The following is a 21,471-nucleotide window of genomic DNA, read 5'->3' as shown; positions in this document are numbered from 1 at the left end:
ATGTTATGAGCTTTTATAAAGTTTGTGAGAAAATATCCCCTAAAGGCCCACTCATTACTCTCTGGCTACTATTTTGTCTGGGTCTGACAAAAACAATTTCAGAGTACAGGCTCATGCCTGTAATCCTGGCTACTCAGGAGGCTGAGATTTTAGTATTGCGGTTCGAATCCAGTCGGAGCAGGAAGTGGCGCTGTGGTTCAAAGTGGTGGAGTGCTAGCCTTGAGCAAGTGAGCTCCAAGACAGGGCCCAGGCCTCAAGTTCAAGCCCCAGGCCTGGCTGGCTCAGATCTCAGCTTCCTGAGTAGCTAGGATTACAGGCTTGAGTCACTAGCACCTGCTCGAACCAAATTATCTGCTCCTAGGCTTCTGATATTTTTACTTTTTAAACACAGAACCCAAATTTGGAGTTGAGTGCTTGTAAACTATTCAGGATCAATGCCCTGGTTTAGCTGATATTGCTTCTTCTGCTTTAAGAAACCTTTTGCTCTTTAGAGATGGTGAGAGACAGCTTCGATTTTTATCTAGACCACGGGTTCTATGGTGGTTGCTGCTCCCAGGCCAGGGGTAGTGACTTAGACTTCCTGTTCATATGGTGCCCTGTCACCATTAGCTTTTGCCTTCTGCTCTCGGTAGCTGTAGCTAATTTATCTTCCTCTTGGAGAGGGGCCCAAGGTGTCGGCCAGGACCCGCCTGCTGCTCCTCCCACCATGGTCCCGGACTCTCGGAACTGGGCGGGATCGTTGGGAGGAGCCTGGGCGAAGGGGGGCGCGGGGTAGTAGCCAACCCCGACCGTCTCCAGGAGACCCCAGAGGCCCCGTGGAGGCGAAGGCCGGTCTGCCCGGGGCCACTGCCAGCCAGGCGCGTCCCGGGGTGCCTGGGGTGCGGGCGCCCGTCCTGGGGGCGGGGCGGGGCGCGCTCCCCGGAGACTTGGGCGGGCCTGGCTCGGCGCGGGGAGGGGGGACGGAGCCTGATGGGCGGGTGGGCGCGCGTGCGGCGGCGGTCCCGGGGCGGCGGGCTCCTCCCCGCCAGAGTGCCCGGCGGAGGCGCCCGGCGCTGAGTGAGCCCCAACCCGGCGGGCGGGCGGGCGCGGGAGGCGTCGCCTTGCGCCCCGGCCGCACGGCCATGCCCGGGCCCTAGCGCCTGCTGCAGCCCCGCAGCCCGCGCCCCGCAGCCTCTTCAATGGGCAACCTGCTCGGCGGGGTCAGCTTCCGCGAGCCCACCACCGTGGAGGACTGTGACTCCACCTGGCAGACGGACTCGGAGCCGGAGTCCGAGCCCGAAGAGCCGGGGCCGGGTGGAGGCGGCGACGAGGGCCCGGAGCCCGAGCCGGAGCCGCCCGCACAGTCTCCGGAGCGAGCCGGCGGGCGGCCCCGCGCCAGCCCCGCGCGCGCCCAGGACGCCGAGCCGGCGGGCGCCGAGCAGGTACGCGACCCCGCGGGGGCCTCGGGCGGGTCGGGGCTGTGCGGAGGGCGGGGTGCCGGACGGGTGCGGGGCCGACCCCGCGGGGGCCGGCGGGGGCCGGCCTGGGGCCTGGCGGCGAACGCCGAACGAAGTCCCTCGAGGCCGAATCCCACGCGAATAGGTGTTTGCGTTGCCTCTGCAGCGCAGCTGGCGGGTGCAAAGAAGGGTGGGAGGAAGCGGTCTAAAAATAGGGCATTGCAAGAACTCGCCTGAGTGGGGTTCGCAGTTTAACCAAAAATCTGTCTATTCGGAATAAGCCCGCCCTGCGGTTGCCGAGCAGCTCGCGGTCTCTCCCAGGGCGAGCCTCCATCCGTGAAAAGTGTGGGAGACGGGCCCCGTCCAAAGTTACCAAGCCACGAGCCCCACCCCCACCCAAGTGAGGCCTTCCAGCCAGCTCGTTCTTCAAAAGTCTCTTTTCATCCGGAAGACTTGTTGATTCAAACATCTGACCCACACAGTTTGGAAGGGAGGTTAGCAGAAATAGATGGCCACCCTGCCTCTCGGAGGGACTGAAAAATAACCAGAAACTTTAAAAAAGGAAGACCGATCTAGCCCTGCCCTGAAGACTGCCCAGGATTTCCCATTTGGGCATTTGCATAAGGCCATCTCTATCAGTTATGGGGGCTCGAGTTGGGGAAGAGCGACGTACAGTGTGGCCTCGGGTTTTAGGGAAACCCCCCACATATTCCAGCGCATGCTGAGATAATCCCTCTGCTCAGGAACCATAAAGTCTCACTACAGGCCCTGGCTAAGCATGCTGTTAAAATGAACTGCAGTTTAGGGTGAAGGTTTTTTTTGTTTTTAATCTCCATTTTAGAGAAAGCCAAGGCTTTGGAGAAAGAAACTTGCTCAGGTCCTAAAGGGAAAGAAATGAATCTAATGAAATCCTATTGATCCTAAAGTCCATTCACAAATCAAGTATGTCTGTCACCAAAGTCACAGCCTGGGGCCTGTTGGAGTCTTGAAAACTCCTATGGCCTCTTGTCCTCTGCTTTGCTATGGTCTCACTGTTGTACTGCTAAATTCACCATAAAAAAGTATTACATGCTATCTTCAGTGTTTTCCCTTACGTTCTTCTAATTCACTAATCTTTGAAGCAAGTTTGTGATCTCAGAAAGCACCAGCATACAACAAACATGTTTCAATTCATGTTTCATTTATTCATTTATCATTACAGTTTCAGTTAATTACAACCTTAGTAAACAGTGTCTATCTCCCACTCCTCTTTAATGGCTATTTATGTTAGTATCACCATATAACTTCTAAACAGATATACTTTTTGATTTTATTGTATGTGTGTGTGTGTCTGCACATGCATGCACACACTTACTCAGGTAAGTGTACTTGGGCTTGAATTCAGGCCCTGGGCACTGTCCCTTATCTTTTTTGCTTTGGCTAGTGCTCTGTAGCTTGAGCCATAACTTTGCTTCTGGCTATTTGTTGGTAAATTGCAGATAAGTCTCATTTTTCTGCCCAGGTTGGCTTTGAGTTACGATCCTTAGACCTCAGCCTCTGGTATATCTAGAATTTACAGGTATGAGCAGCAGGAGCCCGGCTGATTCTATGTTTTCACTATTATTCTCATTGGTTCTGAACTCCTTAGAATCCATTTGCAAGTATTACTGGAGCTGCATTTAAAGTGTGTTTCCGATCTTCTGTGATCCTCATCCCATTGAATAACAGGCCAGTGATGATACCGTTTATTGACTTGAGGATGTGTAGGGAGCAGCTTTAGAGATTAAATCCTGTTTGCCATCCAAGTAGGATTGTTGAGTAGTTGATGATGTCTATAAATAGAGGTGTAATCCAAGACTGGAATTGTCAGCTTTAAGATCCATTTTATTTAATGTCCAGGGAAGATAAGCGGTCATGAGAGGTCATGAATGGGAATTAAGTACTGGTCACTCCTCTGTTCAGATGGTGTGAAGAGGAGGAGCCAGAAATAGAGACTTAACCACCAATGAGTCAAGAAGCAAACCAGAAGAGTGTGGTATTCTGAAAGCCAAACTGTAACCATGTCTCAGCAAAGAGGCCCTAAGTGGCCCTTTATTTTTGGGAGGTTACCTGAGAGGAACATTGAGATGTGATTGTTGAGATGGAGATTTGTTGCTCATCCTCCTATGAGCCTGGAATGCTTTGACCAGAACCTTACTTTGATGGATCATGGGAAAAGGGGAGAGAGGAAGAATGAGCAATTCCTTGGTGATAGTTTACTATAACAAAGAGCAGAGATACAGATTTAAAACTGGGGTGGACTTTGGGCCAAGGCAGATATATACTTACTTTAAGACTGAATTTACCACTATGTATTTGTTTGCTAAGGCTCAGTAAATGGAAATTCTGGTGACTCATAGAACAAGAATGGTATTTTAAGCAACAAAATGCTTTCCTGAACAGATGAAGGAGATCAAGATAGAGTTAAAAGAAAATAATAATGATAAGTTGAAGTAGCAAGGATAGGTGGTAGTAGGTTGCTAAGTTTGGAGGTTAGAACATACAGTTATTCCCTGGAAACAGGGAAAGGTGGAAGTCCACATCTCCATTTCACAGCAAGAAAACCAAAATTCAGGTACTGCATAAGGCCTCACAAACACTAACTAGCAGAATTTAGATTCATTTTAATGTCTTAAATCTGTTTTGGACTATTGATCCTGACCTATGGAAACCAAGGTTTCTATATATCTGTCACTGTTACCAGGACTAAAATGGATTCATACTGAACTAGTTGGGCTCAGAAGCTGGCTAATTATTGTGCTGGCATTAGGCTCTCAATCTTGTTCAGCTTCTCTAAGCTTCTGTTACCTTGTTTCTGAGATGGAAACACGAATAATAAATGTGTTGTATGAATCAAGTGAAACAGTATACATGTAAGTGCTTTGTAAATGGGAAAGTGCATTTCTACATAAATGGAGGTCGATGATTCATATAGTTGTAGCTCACACTAAATAGATTCAGAGACTTGCTAGGCAGAGCTATTTTGAAACGCGTGGCAAGGGCCAGAACTGAAGTGTTTGCTTGCTTATGTAACATGACGGAGTAACTAATGTTAAGCATTGGAGGATTTGGTGCTAAAGTAATATCTCTGTACTTGGAGTAAGAGTGAGAATCATACCACTGCCAAAATGTGTAAAAATTGCTTCAAAGATGCCAGTCTGTCAACACAGATAAAGGGTAGAAGATGATACAAGATTCAGGGCAAATATCTTAATGAATAACACAGTCTAAATAGTGTTGTCTTAGCATGCTCACCAGTCTCATTGTCCTGCTTGGCACTGGACACAAGACACTTTATAATGCATGATAAGACTACAGTTATTAGTTATATTGACTTTGTATCCAAAAAAATGACATCATGGTGGTGGGAATTTGGCTTAGGATATAAACAGTGCTAGTAAACGATCACATTTAAATTATGTCAATCTGATGTTGATTCCATGTGAAAACTTTCTATTGCTTTATGTGTGTATATGAATACATATATGTACACACATATCAATGTACATATACAAATATATTTGTTGTTTTGTTTTTTGTCATTGTGGGGCTTGAACTCAGGGCCTGAGAGCTGTCCTTGAGTGCTTCAGCTCAAGGCGAGCACTCTACCACTTGAGCCACAGCGCCATTTCCAGTTTTCTGGTGGTTTTTTGGAGATAAGAGTCTCACGGACTTTCCTGCCCAGGCTGGCTTTGAACCGTGATCCTCAGATCTCAACCTACTGAGTAGCTAGGATTACAAGTGTGAGCCACTGGCACCCAGCTTCATTTGTTGTTGGTGGTGGTGGTCATGGTGCTTGAACTCTGGGCCTGGGTGCTGTCGCTGAGCTCTTCAGCTCAAGGCAAGCACTCTACAGCTTTAGCCACAGCCCCACTTTCAGTTTCCTGGTGCTTAATTGGAGATAAGAGTCTCACGGACTTTCCTGCCCAGATTGGCTTTGAACCGTGATCCTCAGAGTAGCTAGGATTACAGGCATGAGCATCAGTACCCAGCCATACATATATTTAAACATGTACTATATATATACATATGTGAATATATACACATTTTATATACACATTTAAATTATGTCAATCTGATGTTGATTCCATGTATTTTAAATTGTTGATTTATATCACTTTATATCATCATTGAATGGATAAATGAGTATTCTTTCTTTTAGAAAGTTATTTAGGTTGTTTGGTTTTTTTTTGGTCCTGGGACTTGAACTCAAAGCCTAAGTACTGCTCCTGAGTTTTTGTGCTCAAGTCTAGTGCTGTACCACTTAAGCCACAGATCCATTTCTGGCTGTGCCAGGGCGGGGGGGGGGGGGGGGGGTTAAATGGGTGTGTCTGTAGTTAATTTGAGCTAAGAATCTCACAGACATTCCTGTCCAGGGTGCCTTTGAACCAATATCCTGAGATGGCAGCCTCCTGAGTAGCTAGGAGTATTGGCGTGAGCCACTGGGGCCTGGCTATTTGTTTTAAAATCCTCTTTTTCCTTCATAAATATTCTTTGAATTCCAAGTGCAGCTAAATGTAACTTTGATCACACCTACCTTTATAGAAATTAATTTGTCATCTAAACAGTGTTTAGTATCACATAAAATATTCTGTGTGTCTGTGTGTGCTGCTATTCTGGCTTGAACTTAGGGCTTGTGCTCTCGCTAAGCTTTATTCACTTAAGGCACTCTACTACCACCTCCATTCCAGCCTTTGCTGGCTAATTGGAGATAAGTCTTTTCTACCCAGACTAGCATTGAACTGAAAGAGATCTCAGGTTCCAGGTAGCTAGGATTTCAGATGTCAGCCACCAGTGCTCAGCTTTAAGGTATTCTAAAGGACCCATGTTTAACACCTGGTAAAATGTCTTTTGAATTCATTTTATGTTCTAGTTTTGATGGATATCGAAAGGCATTTGGTAACAGTAAAGTTGATTATTCACTAACATACTTGAAGACCAAAGTTTTTGGTGCAAATGAGAGAAATAGAATGCCAGCATCTGTTGCAGTGTAACATTGTTGAAAAGACCTTTATAATATTTCCATTGATCTTGACAGGATGACAATTATTTGAGGTTTCCTTATGGATATTCATTATTTTAGGCTTGTTCTGGAAATTCTCAGAAAAATTCTGCATGTAAACAAGAGTTTCATTTTTTATTCTAGGCTGGCGATTCCACAGAAGGGACCGCCAAACCAAAGAGAAGTTTTTATGCTGCGAGAGATTTGTATAAATACCGACATCAGTACCCAGTAAGAGTTCAGAATGCTGTTTGTTTTTTTTTAATTATAAAACCTTTTCCTTCTGTCTTACTAATTTTATGGTGCCCAGGGAAAAACCTGACTTTTTTTCAAGTAAATATTTGTGTATATTAGAGATTTATTTATTTTTTTCTTTAGCAGAACTTCAAAGATATCCGCTATCAAAATGACTTGAGCAATCTTCGTTTTTATAAGAATAAAATTCCATTTAAACCAGATGGTGAGTAATCTATGTTGATAAAAAGCAAACTTTATATAATGACATACACGAGTACTTTTTTGTCTCTTCCATGTACATTCATACTGCATTTGTTCATTAGACTACCATTTGGTCCAGTGTGTCCCCAGAGTGATAGGCTCTGGAATTGGGGATATTCATGTGATAAATTCTAGAGAAATGGTTGATTAGTGATATTTTCCTACTACTCATATACCACAACCTGAGGGTAGGAGGGACAATTTGTGTGTGTATAAGAGAGAGAGCACAGAGAAGAAAGGGAATTTATACAAGTATAAAATTTTAGATTATAAAGGACTTTAGAGAAGATAGTACTCTAGTATCTCATTTAAAGATGAGCTCATTGGGATTTAAATCCTGAATGACTGGCTTGCAGAGCACTCATTGAAATGTAGCCTTGGATCCAGGTCCCAAGGTCCACTGTGTTTTCTAGTATGTGATGCCTAGAAATTATTTAGAATGTGAATGAAAGTGTTATGTGAATTTGGAATTGTTTTTCCTGTTACTTTCAAGAATTAGGGCTTAAGTCTGTAATACTAGCTGTTCAGAATGCTGAGATCTGAGGATCTTGGTTCAAAGGCAGCACAGACAGAAATTCCTGTCTTCAATTAACCAGCAAAAAGCAGAAGTGGAGGTATAGGTCAAGTTTTATAGTGCCAGCCTCAAGCAAAAATGCCACACAAGAGTAAGAGGCCCTGAGTTCAAGACCCAGTACTGGCACAAAAACAAACAACAAATAAAAAAGTAGGGTTTAGCAAGCTGTACTCGTTCCCCCTGAGTGTTTAAGGACTGTGGGAAGAGGACACAGTAGATTTGTTTTGCCATCCAAATATGTCTCTCAAAACTCTGTAATTTCCCTCATAGGATCTTTTCTAATGTGCAGTGAGAGGGGGCAGGTATTGTGGGAATCTTACCTCAAAAATCACATATTGGTGCAGAACACTGTCTGGGGTTCATGGTGGGCATCCTAATTCTTTCCAGGTCAAACCAGCAAAGCTGATGCTGCAGTTTTCTGTGTCATTTGACCAGGTGTTTTTTATTTTTCCTCTTCCTCTCAATAAACATAGAGGCAAATTTACATCCATGTGAGTCAGGGAATGAGGGCCATAGATTGTAAGAGCTAGCATTCTTTGGCTAATAAACTGGAAGGAGCAGTAGTAAGAACTGGAAGGAGCAATGGGAAGAGGAAATCCCAACATACTATGTAGCCCTAGAAATGTACCAGTTGGACTTAATAATCTTGCTGAAATGTCAAATCTATAATGTTGAACTATCACAAAATTCTGCCCCGATTTAGAGGGAAGCACAAAAGTGAACTGTTATATTTACTCGTGTATGTATGTGTGTGTGTGTGTGAGAGAGAGAGAGAGAGAGAGAGAAAGAAATGGAGAAATAAGAGAGTATGATACTGAGGCTTGATCCAAGGGCCTAGGAGCTGTCTCTGAGCTTTTTGACTCAAGGCTATTGACCCACAGCTCCACTTCCAGCTTTCTTTTGATGGGTAATTAGACATAAGCTTCTTAGGAACTTTTCTACCCTGGCTGGCTTCAAATCATGATTCTAAGATCTCAGTCTCCTGAATAGCTAAGATCATAAGTGTGTACCACTGTGACTAGGTAGAAGTACACATTTTGTTAACCAGTGGAAATATGTTAATTAAATTGCTGGATTTTTTTTTTAACTTGGAGGTAAAAAAAATCTTTTGAAGAAATGTAGCAATAGAGCATTCATCTAACTGATTTAAATTTCATAAAATCTAGCTAAAGGAATGCCTGCATGTATTAAAAATGTTAAACATGAATTTATGATGATATTTAATATATTTTTTGTGTTTCTAGTAGTGAATTAATTAATTAATTAATTGTATCAGTCCTGAGGCTTGAACTCAGGACTTGGGCACTGTCACTCAGCTTTTTCATTCAAATCTAGTTCTCTACTACTTGAGCCATAGAGTTACTTTCAGCTTTTTGGTGGTTAATTACCAACCTCCTGCTAGGCTGGTTTTGAACTGTGATCCTCAGATCTCAACCTCTCTAATAGATAGGATTACAGGAATGAGCTACTGGCTCTTGACAATGAATTTATTTTTGAAGTAATTACAATACTAAGGTCAAGCAATACATTATATTTTTATATTCTTTATTAAAGGATCTATTTTAAAATCATATGAGCTTGGTAAGAGTCAAATATTTTAGATAATGTCACATAAAATGTTACTCTAAGGTGTTATATGAATGATACCAGCTCACACCTTTTCTCTCTGGTATCTACAACACCCACATACTGCTTGGAATAGTTTCTCTTTGTATGAGCAGAGAGGATAGAAGTGCTGTTCAAGTGGTAGAGTGCCAGCCGTGAGAAAGAGCATGAGGCCCTAAGTTCAAGCCTTAGTACCATACTAGTAGACATACACATTCAAGTGCAAGCATTCATGTGCCAAGTTCTATACATGGGCAGAGAGTAAATAGTTAATATTTTTGCATAACAATTATTATTGCAACTATCCAACTCTGCTCTTGTAGTAAAAAGCAGCCACTGACAATACATATGTGCATGTGAATGGCTGAGTTCCAATAAAACTTTACAAAATAGCTGGCAAGCCATGGTTTGCCCACTTGTGTTTTGAAGTACATTGACCAATGGAATATTCTGTGATTTGATGTGGCACTTATTATTTTTTTCTGTCGGTGGTAGGGCCTGAACTCTGGGCCTGGGTGCTGTCCCAAGGCAAGTGCTCTATCACTTGAGCCACAGCACCACTTTTGGGTTTCTGGTGGTTAATTGGAGAGAAGAGTCTCATGGACTTTCCTTGCCCGGGCTGGCTTTGAACCACAATCCTTAGATCTCAGCCTCCTGAATATCTAGGATTACAGGTGTGAGCCACTGGCGCCCAACTTATTTTTTAATTAGGTTTATTACATAACAAGTATATGCAGAAGTAGCACTGTGGCTCAAGTAGTAGAGCGCTCATCTTGAGCTGAAGAGCTCAGGGACAGTGCCCAGGCCCAGGGTTCAAGCCCCATGACGGACCATGAGTATATGCCATGGTGTATTCATCTTTTAAGAACATTATTCATATGCACAATTTCAATTCTTTTTTAAGTTTTGAGGTAAAATTTGGGTTTCAAATGTGAAAATGTTTCTATGACGTTGTTTCACTTTCTGAATATTCTCTCTTTAGGTGTTTACATTGAAGAAGTTCTAAGTAAGTGGAAAGGAGATTATGATAAACTGGAGCGCAACCACACTTACATTCAATGGTCAGTTGTACGTTCTCTTTCTGGAACTGTGCCCTGTTTATTGTGTGTGTTTTCTAGACAATGTTAATAGAGAATTTTTATTTTTTTAATAAACAGGCTTTTCCCCCTGAGAGAACAAGGCTTGAACTTTTATGCTAAAGAATTAACTACATATGAAATTGAGGTAGTGTAAGCTCATTTCATTTATTCATTTTATCATTTTTTAAATCCTTAGGAGCTTTCAATATGATATGTCAGTTTATGAATACAATGCATCTTGAATAAAATGGTCAAATAATATTATCATCTTATTGTCCTGGTAACTACTAATAATCTCAGTGGGCTTTTTCTGTTTCTGTTTATTTTCATACTCAGGAATTCAAAAAAACAAAAGAAGCAATTCGAAGATTCCTTCTGGCTTACAAAATGATGTTAGAATTTTTTGGCATAAAATTGATTGATAAAACTGGAAATGTTGCTCGGGCTGTTAATTGGCAGGAAAGATTTCAACATTTGAATGAGTAAGTGAAGCTCTGGGCATGAATCAGTCATCTTCCATTGGTCAGAGTTCTCTACAGGAAATAGGTACAGCTGGCTTTTGGACCCAGGGATTTGGGTTTACAAGCCAGTCTCAAGGGCATTTTATCATCTGTTCTACATCCAAAAACCAAACAAAACAATAGCTAAAAAAAAAGGAAATATAGGTAGAAAAATCTGATATTCAACTTCAAAGCTGTTTCTTCCTCAAATTGTTTGCCACAGTTATGTATGGCCTCTGTCTCAGAGCCATATTTCTCAGAATTTATGGTGACTGCCTATTTACAGTTTTTCCTATCCCGTCAACAAGGCTGCTTGGGGTAAAAAATCATTCCGTAAAAGTAAGACATGCCCATACTAAAACAAGGGAAATTGTCATTCTCTTCATTGAGATAAAAAAAAAAAAAACACATTTTGGGCTAATAAATCCTAAGACCTATAAAGAAAAAAATACAGTTTATTTGGATTTTGTACATCATTTTTATTGTTATTATAAAAGTGGTATACAAGGGGTTACTGTTTCATAAGTCAGGTAATGAGTTCATTTTTTTTAGGCAATGTTACCCCTTCCTTTGCTCTCCCAGTTTTTCCTTCCATCCCCACCCACAAGTTGTACAGTTCATTTTCAACATAGTGTCTAGTGTGTACCACTGCTGCATTTGTTCATCCTTTGTCCCTCCATTTCTGTACCCCCTTCACACCCTCCCCAGATATATAAATGAACAAATAAGTCAACAAACAGGAAAAAAAACCTTGTTTCCATTTCCTGGAATTCCTTTCTATAAATATTGTTTTATATGATCAGATCCATTATTTAGATTCTTAAAGCTATATTTTACTTGGATATTTATAACTTTCGTTAGTACTTGTAACCAAAGTTTAGTTTTTAAAATATTTTCTTTATACGTGAACTGGCTTTTTCGATTCCTTTTTAATTATAGGGTGATTATGAGTACTAGACTCCAAAACCAACAGTTTTGAAGCACTTTTTACAGCACATTATAATTAGCTGAGCTGGGCAAGTACTAAGAGAAAAGAATTTAAAGCTAACATAAGCATTTTCTGTTTGGCCAGAATCATCCATGTTGGCATCAGCTGTTTGAGTCCCTGATATTTTTCCAGACTTTTTGCCTTATTTTGGTAAAATGCATATAAATATGAATGTCTAGCTTTCTTTTTACTCTGTGATAAACAATGCTACTAAAATGGTAACTTGTTCTATAAAAAAATTAATGTGCATTAAATCTTTTCAATCCTAACTAGAAGATTCATTCATTTATAATTCACATAAAATATATGTACTTCTAACTAAGAAATGCCAATTACATTGCTAAACAAACTTTCTAAGCATTGTATCACACTTCCAAAGTTCTGGTCAAGAATGTCCAGGCACTAGACTGATGACTATCATCTTAGCTATTTAGGAAGCTGAGATCTAAGGATAGTGCTTGAAAGCCCTCCCAGACAGAAATGTCTATGAGACTCTTACCTCCAATTAACCACCAACACACACACACACACACACACACACACACACACACACACACACACACACACACACACACACACACACACACACACACACACACACACACACACTCTCTCTCTCTCTGTATGTGTAAGGAAGAACTCTGTTCATATGAAGGATGGTTAAAATAAACCTTAGGAAAAGCCTTCACAGCACCCAGGCTCTGAGTTTAGCCCCAACACACACACACACTCTCCCTCTCTCCCTCTCTTCCTGTCCCTCTCCCTCTCCCTCTCCCCCCCTTTCTCTCTCTCTCTCTCTCTCTCTCTCTGGAAGAACTCTGTTCATATGATCTCTCTCTCTCTCTCTCTGGAAGAACTCTGTTCATATGAAGGATAGTTAAAGTAAACCTTAGGAAAAGCCTTCACAGCACCTCTATCAGTTTAGACTTCCACCTCAATTTGTTCCTTTTGGTTGAAATAAGTAGACATTTTTGTTGAATGAATAAATCATGAACGAAATATGGTTTTCAGCTTAAATCCTCTTTGGGGTTTAATTGTCAGAACCTGTGATAATTAACTAGAAGCAGCCTTTTCTGTAGGTTTTAATTAAATAAGTTCCTGGCTAGAGGGGAGCAACCAACAGCCCCCTCCTCCTCTGCCTATCCCTCCCCACCAGCCAGTGTCTTCCATTGCCTTTCCAGCCTATGTTCGAGTCTGCCAGTAAACATCTTTTCTCCTCTGCTTTAATTGCCAATTTTTTTTATTAACTAGATGTTAAAAAATTATGTGGGATGATGTGAACTTGTCTACTCTATTTTCTTCTTCAGCTGGATTCTTTTCTGATTTATTCTTAAATGTCACAGCGTAGACATGCTTTAATCTGTATCTTGAGCTTTTTAATGTAAGCAGGGAACTCAACGTATTTTTGCCAGCTTAAGTGAAGTGAAATAACATTAGGGGAATAAGAGACCATGCCAAAAGAAGTGAAATATTTTCAGGCATAAAAGTAAAAATGTAGAGACCAACCAGTAGGATGGAGATCCAATTTGACTTGTAATTAGCTCGGGTAACTTATCAAATATAGCTCAAGACTGGTCCATTTCAGAGACCTGGGAATCCCTTGTAGCTTTTATTTTGTAACTTCTGTCTTCTGGTTCTTGTTTTTAGTGTATTCTGTCCTCATCTTCTGACAATATCAACACTATTTATTTCCTTCATCACTGTCTAGAATCCCAGCTCCTCTCTTTAACCCATGCATTCAATTTAGACTGATGATATGAAATTGAACTGGCTGCAAATATAGTATTTGTATTTTTTTCCTTTTCCTCAAACATTCTTCTACCTTTCCATACCTCTTTCTCATATTTGTAGAGGTTGCTTAAGAATTTTTCCACTGTTTTGAATACACAAACTTCCATAAACTTAAGAGCTAAGTCAATTTTGCTATTAGTGGTACATGATTATAACTTTTCCCAAATTATATTGTCTTAAAAATCTAGTAAACAGCCGGGCGCTGGTGGCTCATGCCTATAATCCTACTACTCAGGAGGCTGAGATCTGAGGATCACGGTTCAAAGCCAGCCTGGGCAGGAAAGTCTGTGAGACTCTTATCTCCAATAAAGCACTAGAAAACTGAAAGTGGCACTGTAGCTCAAGCAGTAGAGGGCTCACCTTGAGTTGAAGAGCACAGGGACAGTGCCCAGACCGAGTTCAAGCCCCATCACCCACAAAAAAAAAAAAATCTAGTAAACTATAGATTTATAAAACTAAAGCACACCAATGTTACATTTTACCTTTGAGGTTTCAGAGTGAACTTTAAGATGATATTTTTTGGTAAACTCCAGAAGGATGGAGATGATTAAAATAAAAAGTATGTTGGACTTGTCTTTCTCAGTATTTGGTTAGTCCAAATCCATAAGACTTTTGTTTTGTGATAACAAACCACTAAGGTACAAAACTATGGAACTATCCTTCCAAAGCTCAAAGAACTTACCATCACCTTTACCATCCTTCCCAAGTCATTTGATACTTACTTATAAGTAAAACCTGTGAGCACTTTTAGAAGCTAGGGCAGTATGTGCAATACTTGTAGAGAATTCAGTAGATGAGATAAAAGCACAGGTTTTAGGAAGTGAAAATGTGGGGGCTGATTAGCCAGGTGCTACTAGCTAGCTACTTAGGAGGCTGAGACTTGAAGATAGCCGTTCAAAGCCAGCAGAGTTGGGAAAGTCAGTAAGACTCATCTCCGATTAACCAGCAAAAAGGTGAAAGTGGAGCTGTGACTCAAGTGGTAGACTGCTAGCTTTTAGTGAAAATGCTAAGGAATAGCATCCTGCCTGAGTTCAACCACTAGTACCAGAGTGTGTGCTTATGTGTGTGTGATAGTATTGGAAAATAAATCCCTAGGCTATTGACAAACACATGATTGATATGTATAACTGAGGATTCCTTTAGGATTTGGCTGGGCATGTGTAATAAGATGAAGTGAATTTAGTGAATTGTGCAGAATTGATTTGGAAAGCATTACTCCAATAATTGTCTTAGTTTTGAAATAAAGAGGAAATAAAGAGAAAAGGCATCTCTGGAACCAAGGCCATAAGAAATAAGATTGATATTATCCTGACAGAATAACAAAAGAGAAAAATGGCCAAGGTGGGAGAAAATTAGGTTATTAAGTTGGAACCATTATAAATATGTAGTTCTCAATGCTAAATCCCTAGATGATTATAATATAATAATTTTAAATATCATCTATCTCATTTTTCATGCATATGTATCATTCATTTGAATTTCAACAGTCCAGTAAATTGTTGTCCACTGTTTTCATTTTATGGATGATACTGGAACTTGGGTAGATATTATAATTTCACATAGCTTCTCAATGATAGAGCTAGCTTTCTAGGATGGGACTGATTTCCAGGGTCATGCTCGACTATTAAGGTATGCTATTAAGTCAGTTGTACATTATTTGTCAGAGTTGTTCTAGCCAAGTAGAGTGGTTTGCTCTGTAAATTAGCTTTTATTTTTCTTCTATGCTACTAGGGTTTTTACTCAGAGCCTCCTGCTTGGTAAGCAGGCATTCTACCACTTGAGCCATACCACTATCTGGCTTTTTCCTGGTTATTTTGGAGCTAGAGTCTACCTGGGATAGCTTCAAACTATGATCCTAAAGATCTCAGTTTTCTGTGTATCTAGGACTACAGCATGCCCAGCTTAAATCAGCTTTTGCAGTGCCTTTTGCTACAATTTACATCAGCTGTTACTGAGATGAGCACTGTATACAGATAGGGTTGCACATACACAAGGTCCACCTGTGCACAAGTGGGGATCTGTGCACAAGATCCCCAGATGTATGCTGACACTTTGGATGTTGCGAATCCTACACATAGTTTGTTCATTTACCTATATGTCCATAATAGAATTTAATTTACAAATTACTCATGGAAAAAGATTCCCAACAAAATCTACTCATAAAATTAAACAAGTATAACAATATAGTATAATAAAAGTTATGTTAATGTAGTCTTATTGGCTCTTCCTAGAAGTCCTATTGTTCTTTTGTTACCGTTATGATTATTGGAGAAGGTACAATGCAGACCACCTATCCTCAATATGTTTAGAAAACTAACTATAACTCAACATCCATGGGGAAATACTTTTTTCTAATATAAGGAGTGAAGAAATGCAAATTTATTATTAATATTTAACTTCCATGTAGATTAGCATTACATTAATATATAAGAGTTTAGTATCTGATTTATTCTTAATAGTATCTGATGTGACTTTTTTTAAAAGACACCAGTTATAAAAGTCTTTTTTTAGTAGTGTGCTTTTCCTCTACCTAAGTTCCTTCCACTCATTTTATTTAATCTTCTCTTTTCCAGGTCCCAACATAACTATTTAAGAATCACCCGTATTCTTAAAAGCCTTGGTGAGCTTGGATATGAAAGTTTTAAATCTCCTCTAGTAAAATTTATTCTTCATGAGGCTCTTGTGGAAAATACAATTCCCAATATTAAACAAAGTGCTCTGGAGTATTTTGTTTATACAATTAGAGACAGAAGAGAAAGAAGAAAGCTCCTGCGGTTTGCCCAGAAACATTATATGCCTTCAGAGAATTTTATCTGGGGACCACCTAGAAAAGAACAATCAGAGGGAAGCAAAGCCCAGAAAATGCCTCCTCCTCTAGCCTCTAGTCAAAACAGTCAAAGTTCTATGCACAAGAAATCCAAGGACTCCAAAAATTCCTCCACAGCTGTTCATTTAAATAGCAAGACAGTGGAAGAAAAAAAAGAGCCAGGGCTAGAAACAGACAGGCCCAGCCCAGAACCCAGCAACGAAGCTGCCAAGTCAGGACACACAGACAAGGACAGTAATGCTGAAAATTCACATTCTCAGCCTGAGAAAATAGCCACCAATTCTGCAGAATTAAAGGAAAATGGATCTCCTTCAGGAAAAGATGAAGAAGGCGAAAGTCATATTCTAGACTGTGACAATCCTACAGATTCCAGTAGCCAGGATGAGGTACTAGTACAGTGAATCATTAGAAAACCACAGACAGGCCCATTTAAGTTAAGGGGATAGAGAAAGCACTATCTAAAATTTATTCTAAAGAACAGAGAGGAGGTCATGTTTCAAATATTCACCTTCTGTTTGTGATTTTTGTTGTATTTTGTGTCTTTATTTAAATCTTGGATGACAGATTAAGATACTTAAGAAGTTTTAAGACCAGATCCAATAAAATGAATGTATTCTCTAATGGTTTTAAGGATTTAAGTTTTCAAGTTTTAAACTATTTTAAACTATTTTCCAGTATTTAGAAATACTCATGTACTGTCATATAGCCAATATGCTTTTGAAAAATGTCAGTCTACTCTGTGAAGAAAATCAAGAGTATCATTTCATTATATAGTCATACTTTTGTCTGATATTGAGGTTAGTTCAGAAGCTAAAAGAGACAGTCTAGTCACCTCAAATGTATTCAGAAAGTAATTTGCATCCTGTGATGCCAACACCTCAGTGGGCTTACTTGTAGATTCTGATAAGTGAAATGGATGTCCTTGGGAAGGTCTGGCCTCTCTGGTGTTGGTCAGCCCTATTGTTTCCTCTCCCCGTTTCCTGAGCCCCTTCAGCCACCATCTTTGTTGGCTTCTGTCTGCATTTCTAGTACGGACTAGTAGGATCTCCTATATTGATAACTATGTGGAAGAAATGACTTTTTTTCTGTGGTGATGTTGCTTGGGATTTGAACTCAGGGCCTTACACTTGTGAGGCTGGCACACTACCACTAAGTCATGCTTCTAATCTTGTGTATCATTGGTTATTTTTAGAACAGGATTTCCTTTCCTACCTGAGCTGTGATCTACCTACTTTTAGGCTTCCTGTAGTTGCTAGGAACATAGGCACTTACCATTGTGTACAGATTTCTTCTGTTAAAATGGAATCACACAGACTTTTCTGCCCAATCTGACCTTGAACTGTCATCCTCTTGATCTCAGCCTCCCAAGTAGCTAGGATTATAAGTAAGAGCCAGTGGCATCTGGACTCATTTTTTAAAAAAATGATGGTATTGTGGTTTGAACTCAGGGCTTTGCACTTACTTAGCACGAGAGATTTTTTTTTTAATTGTGCAATCTTAGGCATTTTCTGTGTTTAAAATAATAGAACTATTTTAAGTGCTTAAAAACAATTTTGGTGCAAAAGTCCAAAAATAAAGAATGAAAGAACAGGAAGGATAGGAAGAAAGAAAGGAAAAAGAGGACTTGGCTTCTTATGGCAATTACATGTAAGTTGGGTGGTTGGTTGTGAATGAAAATGTCTGAGGAATTAAAATAAGAGAAAAGAAATTACTTATTTTCAGAGGCTTGTTCTTTGCACTGCCACTAAGCAGCAGTCCCTTAAACCATTAATAACTTGGCATTATATGGATCATGAAGTTACTAATATTGCTTGGTACATAATGTCTCTTTAAATCATTTCTATAGTTTACACATCTTTTAAGTAGTCACATGTTGAAATTGAGAACAGTTTACATATATTTAGATCTAGTAAGTACTTAAGATGTTCCATAATATAACATTGATTAAAAACAATTCTGTTTCTTATAGTAGTTTTACCAGTTACTATTACAACTCAGAAGCCAATCTGAAACACTGTGATGAGAATTTCCAAAGCATTCATACAAGTATAAAACAATAAACATTTTCATTTTAGAAAAGAATTGACTTTTTCCTGGGCATAAACTTGGAGCCTTATAATCTTGTTTGGCTTTTTCACTCCAGGCTGGCACTCTGTCTGCCGTGGAGCTACACTTCCATTTCTGTTTGGTTTTGTTTGTTTGTTTTTCTAGTTAACTGGACATAGATTTTCTGTTCCAACTGGCTGTGAATCTGAGATCCTCAGATCTTGGCCTTCTGAGTAGCTAAGATTGCAAACATGAACTACTTGCCTTGACCTTTTTGGAAAAAAAGTTGTTTAAGAAATCACTTTTACCCTCCAGAGAATTTTTAATATATCCTATATTATATCATATAGTAATACAGGTAGTAATTCTTTTAGTTGCTTCAGAATTTACACCAAAATATTCAATTGCTGAAGACTGATTTTTTTTATATGAACCTTAGTAGCATTCAAGTTATGTATCCTACTCTCATAAGTAGATAGAGAATATTATTTTTAGTTCCAATAGTTTATTATTATTTTGTGTTTTTGACTGTTTTGTGAAATACTAGAATTTTGTTTGTTAGAATCTGTGTGTGTGTGTGCGCGCGTGTGTGTGTGCACACGCAGGCACACACACACACATGTGTCAGTATTGGGGCTTGAACTCAAAGCCTACAGGTTGTCCTTTAGCTTTTTTGCTAAGAGCTGGTGCTCTACCATTTGAGTTACAGCTTCAATCCTGGCTTTTTGGTGGTTAATTAAAGATAAGAATCTCATGAGCATTCTGCTTGGGCTGGCTTTGAACCATGATCCTTAGTTCTTGGCTTTGGATTACAGGCATGAGCCATCAGTACCTAGCAGTATTAGGATTTTGAGGTAACAACTTAGGTTTACATTTTAGTGTCTGTTTTACATGCAAGAACCATGCACCTGTTACTGGCGTGTGTGGTAGCATATCCTTTTAGATTTCAGTAAACGTGTTCACATGGTCGAGGGACAGTAGATTCTCAAATCAGGCTGAATTATAGGAATATGATTGATGCAATTCAAACTTTCATGACAAGTTTGTATCTATGATAATGTTTCAGACTACTTTCTGGATATTTAATTTTAAAAATATGTGACCAGATACTGAAACTGTTTCTCAGTTACCAGATACTAAAGTAAATGAATATAATCTGAATTCTATAGAACTTGTAGTATATCAGAACCCTTTTAGAAATGAAAACATTTCACTTAAGTTAGATTTTAGAATGTCATTCCTTATTAGGGATTTTGTTAGGTTATGTGTTTGAGAATACTTAATCTCCAGGGGAGAACTCCCTGGCTTCCATCTAAAATAATGGCCTTTTCCCACTGTGGTGTTTATTTTTTTAATGCATATTTGTATGTGACAGGATGTTTCCTACTTTTAATCTGTAATTAACTACTGAGAGGATGCTGTAGTGGAGATCCAGTTAGAGGATGATACTCCTTTTGCAGATTAAAAAAATGGAGTGTCTAGAACTTTTTAAATTAAGAATACTTTGTACATTTAATAGTTTTTAAAAAAAAAGAGCTATAGCTATGTAAATACATATGAGTGTCTTAGATAGGAACTACCCTCTCTCTGGGTTTGATTCCAGTCTCTTATATTTCTAAAATTACGATATGCTTGCAGAAATTTACTGAGAAGCTGTTACAGAAAATGCAATGAAGCATGGCCAAATAACTAGAAACATTATGAAATACTTGCAAATAGATTGCCTTTATTGTATCATGGGCTGCAATAATACTATATTAATTATTGATAAAATACCAACTTGTATTTCATGACATATAGGTGTTATCTTGCTTGATGAGTCTAATGCATTTCTGATATTTTGTGCTTACATATATCAAAGGAGAGACTATGTGAAAGTACTTTGACATACTGTAAAGTATACTGTAAATATGTATTTCTGTACAGTAGAAATGTTTCTAACTTTGATTATTGTGCCAATATACATTTTCATGTTTAATCTCATTAGACATTCAAAAGCATAGTAGTAGAAGTGAACACACCTGCTTTGTCCAAATCAAGGCAAGATATTAGTTCAAAATGATTTTATAGTTTTACTTTGTTTTAGGTTTTGGGAATACATGTTTTCCCATCTCTAAGGAGAGGAAAAAAATTCTACAACTCAGGAGTTACTTAAGGAAGTGCTAAGCAGTTTTTGCCAAGTATTAAAGATACAAACATGTAAACTACCATAAAACCTATTATTATCATTATATGTCTTAGTTTGCCACACAAAATTACCTACTCTGCTTCTAGTTTTTATACTTTAATCTGAGTAAAAGTAGGAAACAGAAAAGTACAGTGCTACATCTGAGTTAGTATTTAAAAAACAAATTTGGTAAGTAAGCCTCCGTATCACTCAGTTAAACTGACAAAGATTATTTGATTAAATGTTAAATATCATAAATTTATAATATTTTTTGATTGAGTTTATAACACCAAGTAACGAAATCAAATGTGTGTGTGTGTGTGTGTGTGTGTGTGTGTGTGTGTGAATGTGAATACTGAGGCTTGAACTCAGGGCCTGGGCATTATTCCTGAGCTCTTTTGCTCAAGACTATAGTGGTCTACAACTTTGAGCCACAGCTGTACTTCCAGTTTTCTTATGGTTAATGAGAGCTAAGAGTCTTATGGACTTTCTTGCCCAGGCTGGCTTTGAACCTCAATCTTCAGATCTCAGTCTCTTGATTAGTTAGGATTACAGGTATGTACCACTAGAACCTGGAACTCTGTTTTATTTTTCACTGAGTAAAATTTCTTTTGGGGGGCCAAGGGGGATACAGTTGTTAAATATAAAGCAGGCTGGATTTAGACCTGCTGGAATCATCCAAATTATGTGCAGAAATCATCCAAATTATGTGGAGAAATGTGGCCTGAGTCAGCATTGCACCAGGAAATTAGTAACAGTGGCTATTAGCAGAGTTCCTCATTCTTTCAGTGTTGGACTCTGTACTGCTTACTACAGGAACAGATTTGTGTGGGTTAGCTTAGAGTGACATCGAGTGCTGTCCTGCCTCTTCCTTTGTTCTAGTTATCCAACCCACCCAGCAGATTGCAGTTCAGGAACACAGTCTTTTTAGAAGTCTCCT

General features: G+C 39.4%; 1 protein-coding gene across 2 annotated transcripts; it reads left to right on the top strand.

The window, feature by feature from the left end:
- The first annotated feature begins 1,037 nt into the window (after positions 1-1,037).
- On the top strand, positions 1,038-16,943 carry Ogfrl1 (opioid growth factor receptor like 1). Of its 2 annotated transcripts, none has more exons than XM_042687128.1 (7): positions 1,038-1,421; positions 6,601-6,687; positions 6,835-6,916; positions 10,116-10,194; positions 10,291-10,357; positions 10,549-10,694; positions 16,065-16,943. In XM_042687128.1, the coding sequence occupies exons 1-7, from the start codon at positions 1,179-1,181 to the stop codon at positions 16,717-16,719; spliced, it is 1,359 nt and encodes a 452-aa protein (XP_042543062.1). In that variant the 5' UTR covers positions 1,038-1,178; the 3' UTR covers positions 16,720-16,943. The 2 variants fall into 2 exon arrangements, with proteins under 2 accessions (XP_042543062.1, XP_042543063.1); XM_042687129.1 differs by having other exon boundaries at positions 1,039-1,421; positions 6,838-6,916.
- Positions 16,944-21,471: the final 4,528 nt, after the last annotated feature.

The sequence above is a fragment of the Dipodomys spectabilis genome, unplaced genomic scaffold (genome assembly GCF_019054845.1).
Source record: "Dipodomys spectabilis isolate Male_0828 unplaced genomic scaffold, ASM1905484v1 ptg000102l, whole genome shotgun sequence".
Lineage (NCBI taxonomy): Eukaryota > Metazoa > Chordata > Mammalia > Rodentia > Heteromyidae > Dipodomys > Dipodomys spectabilis.
Note: the sequence above shows the minus strand (reverse complement) of the source record. Positions and strands in the feature narration are given on the sequence as shown.

What these genes read in the sequence shown, in the direction of transcription:
- Ogfrl1 (XM_042687128.1), top strand. Translation starts at nt 1,179, where the DNA reads ATGGGCAACCTGCTCGGCGGGGTCAGCTTCCGCGAGCCCACCACCGTG. An exon ending in AATACCGACATCAGTACCCA is followed by an intron (nt 6,688 to 6,834) that starts GTAAGAGTTCAG and finishes TTTTTTCTTTAG; the next exon opens with CAGAACTTCAAAGATATCCG. An exon ending in TAACTACATATGAAATTGAG is followed by an intron (nt 10,358 to 10,548) that starts GTAGTGTAAGCT and finishes TTTCATACTCAG; the next exon opens with GAATTCAAAAAAACAAAAGA.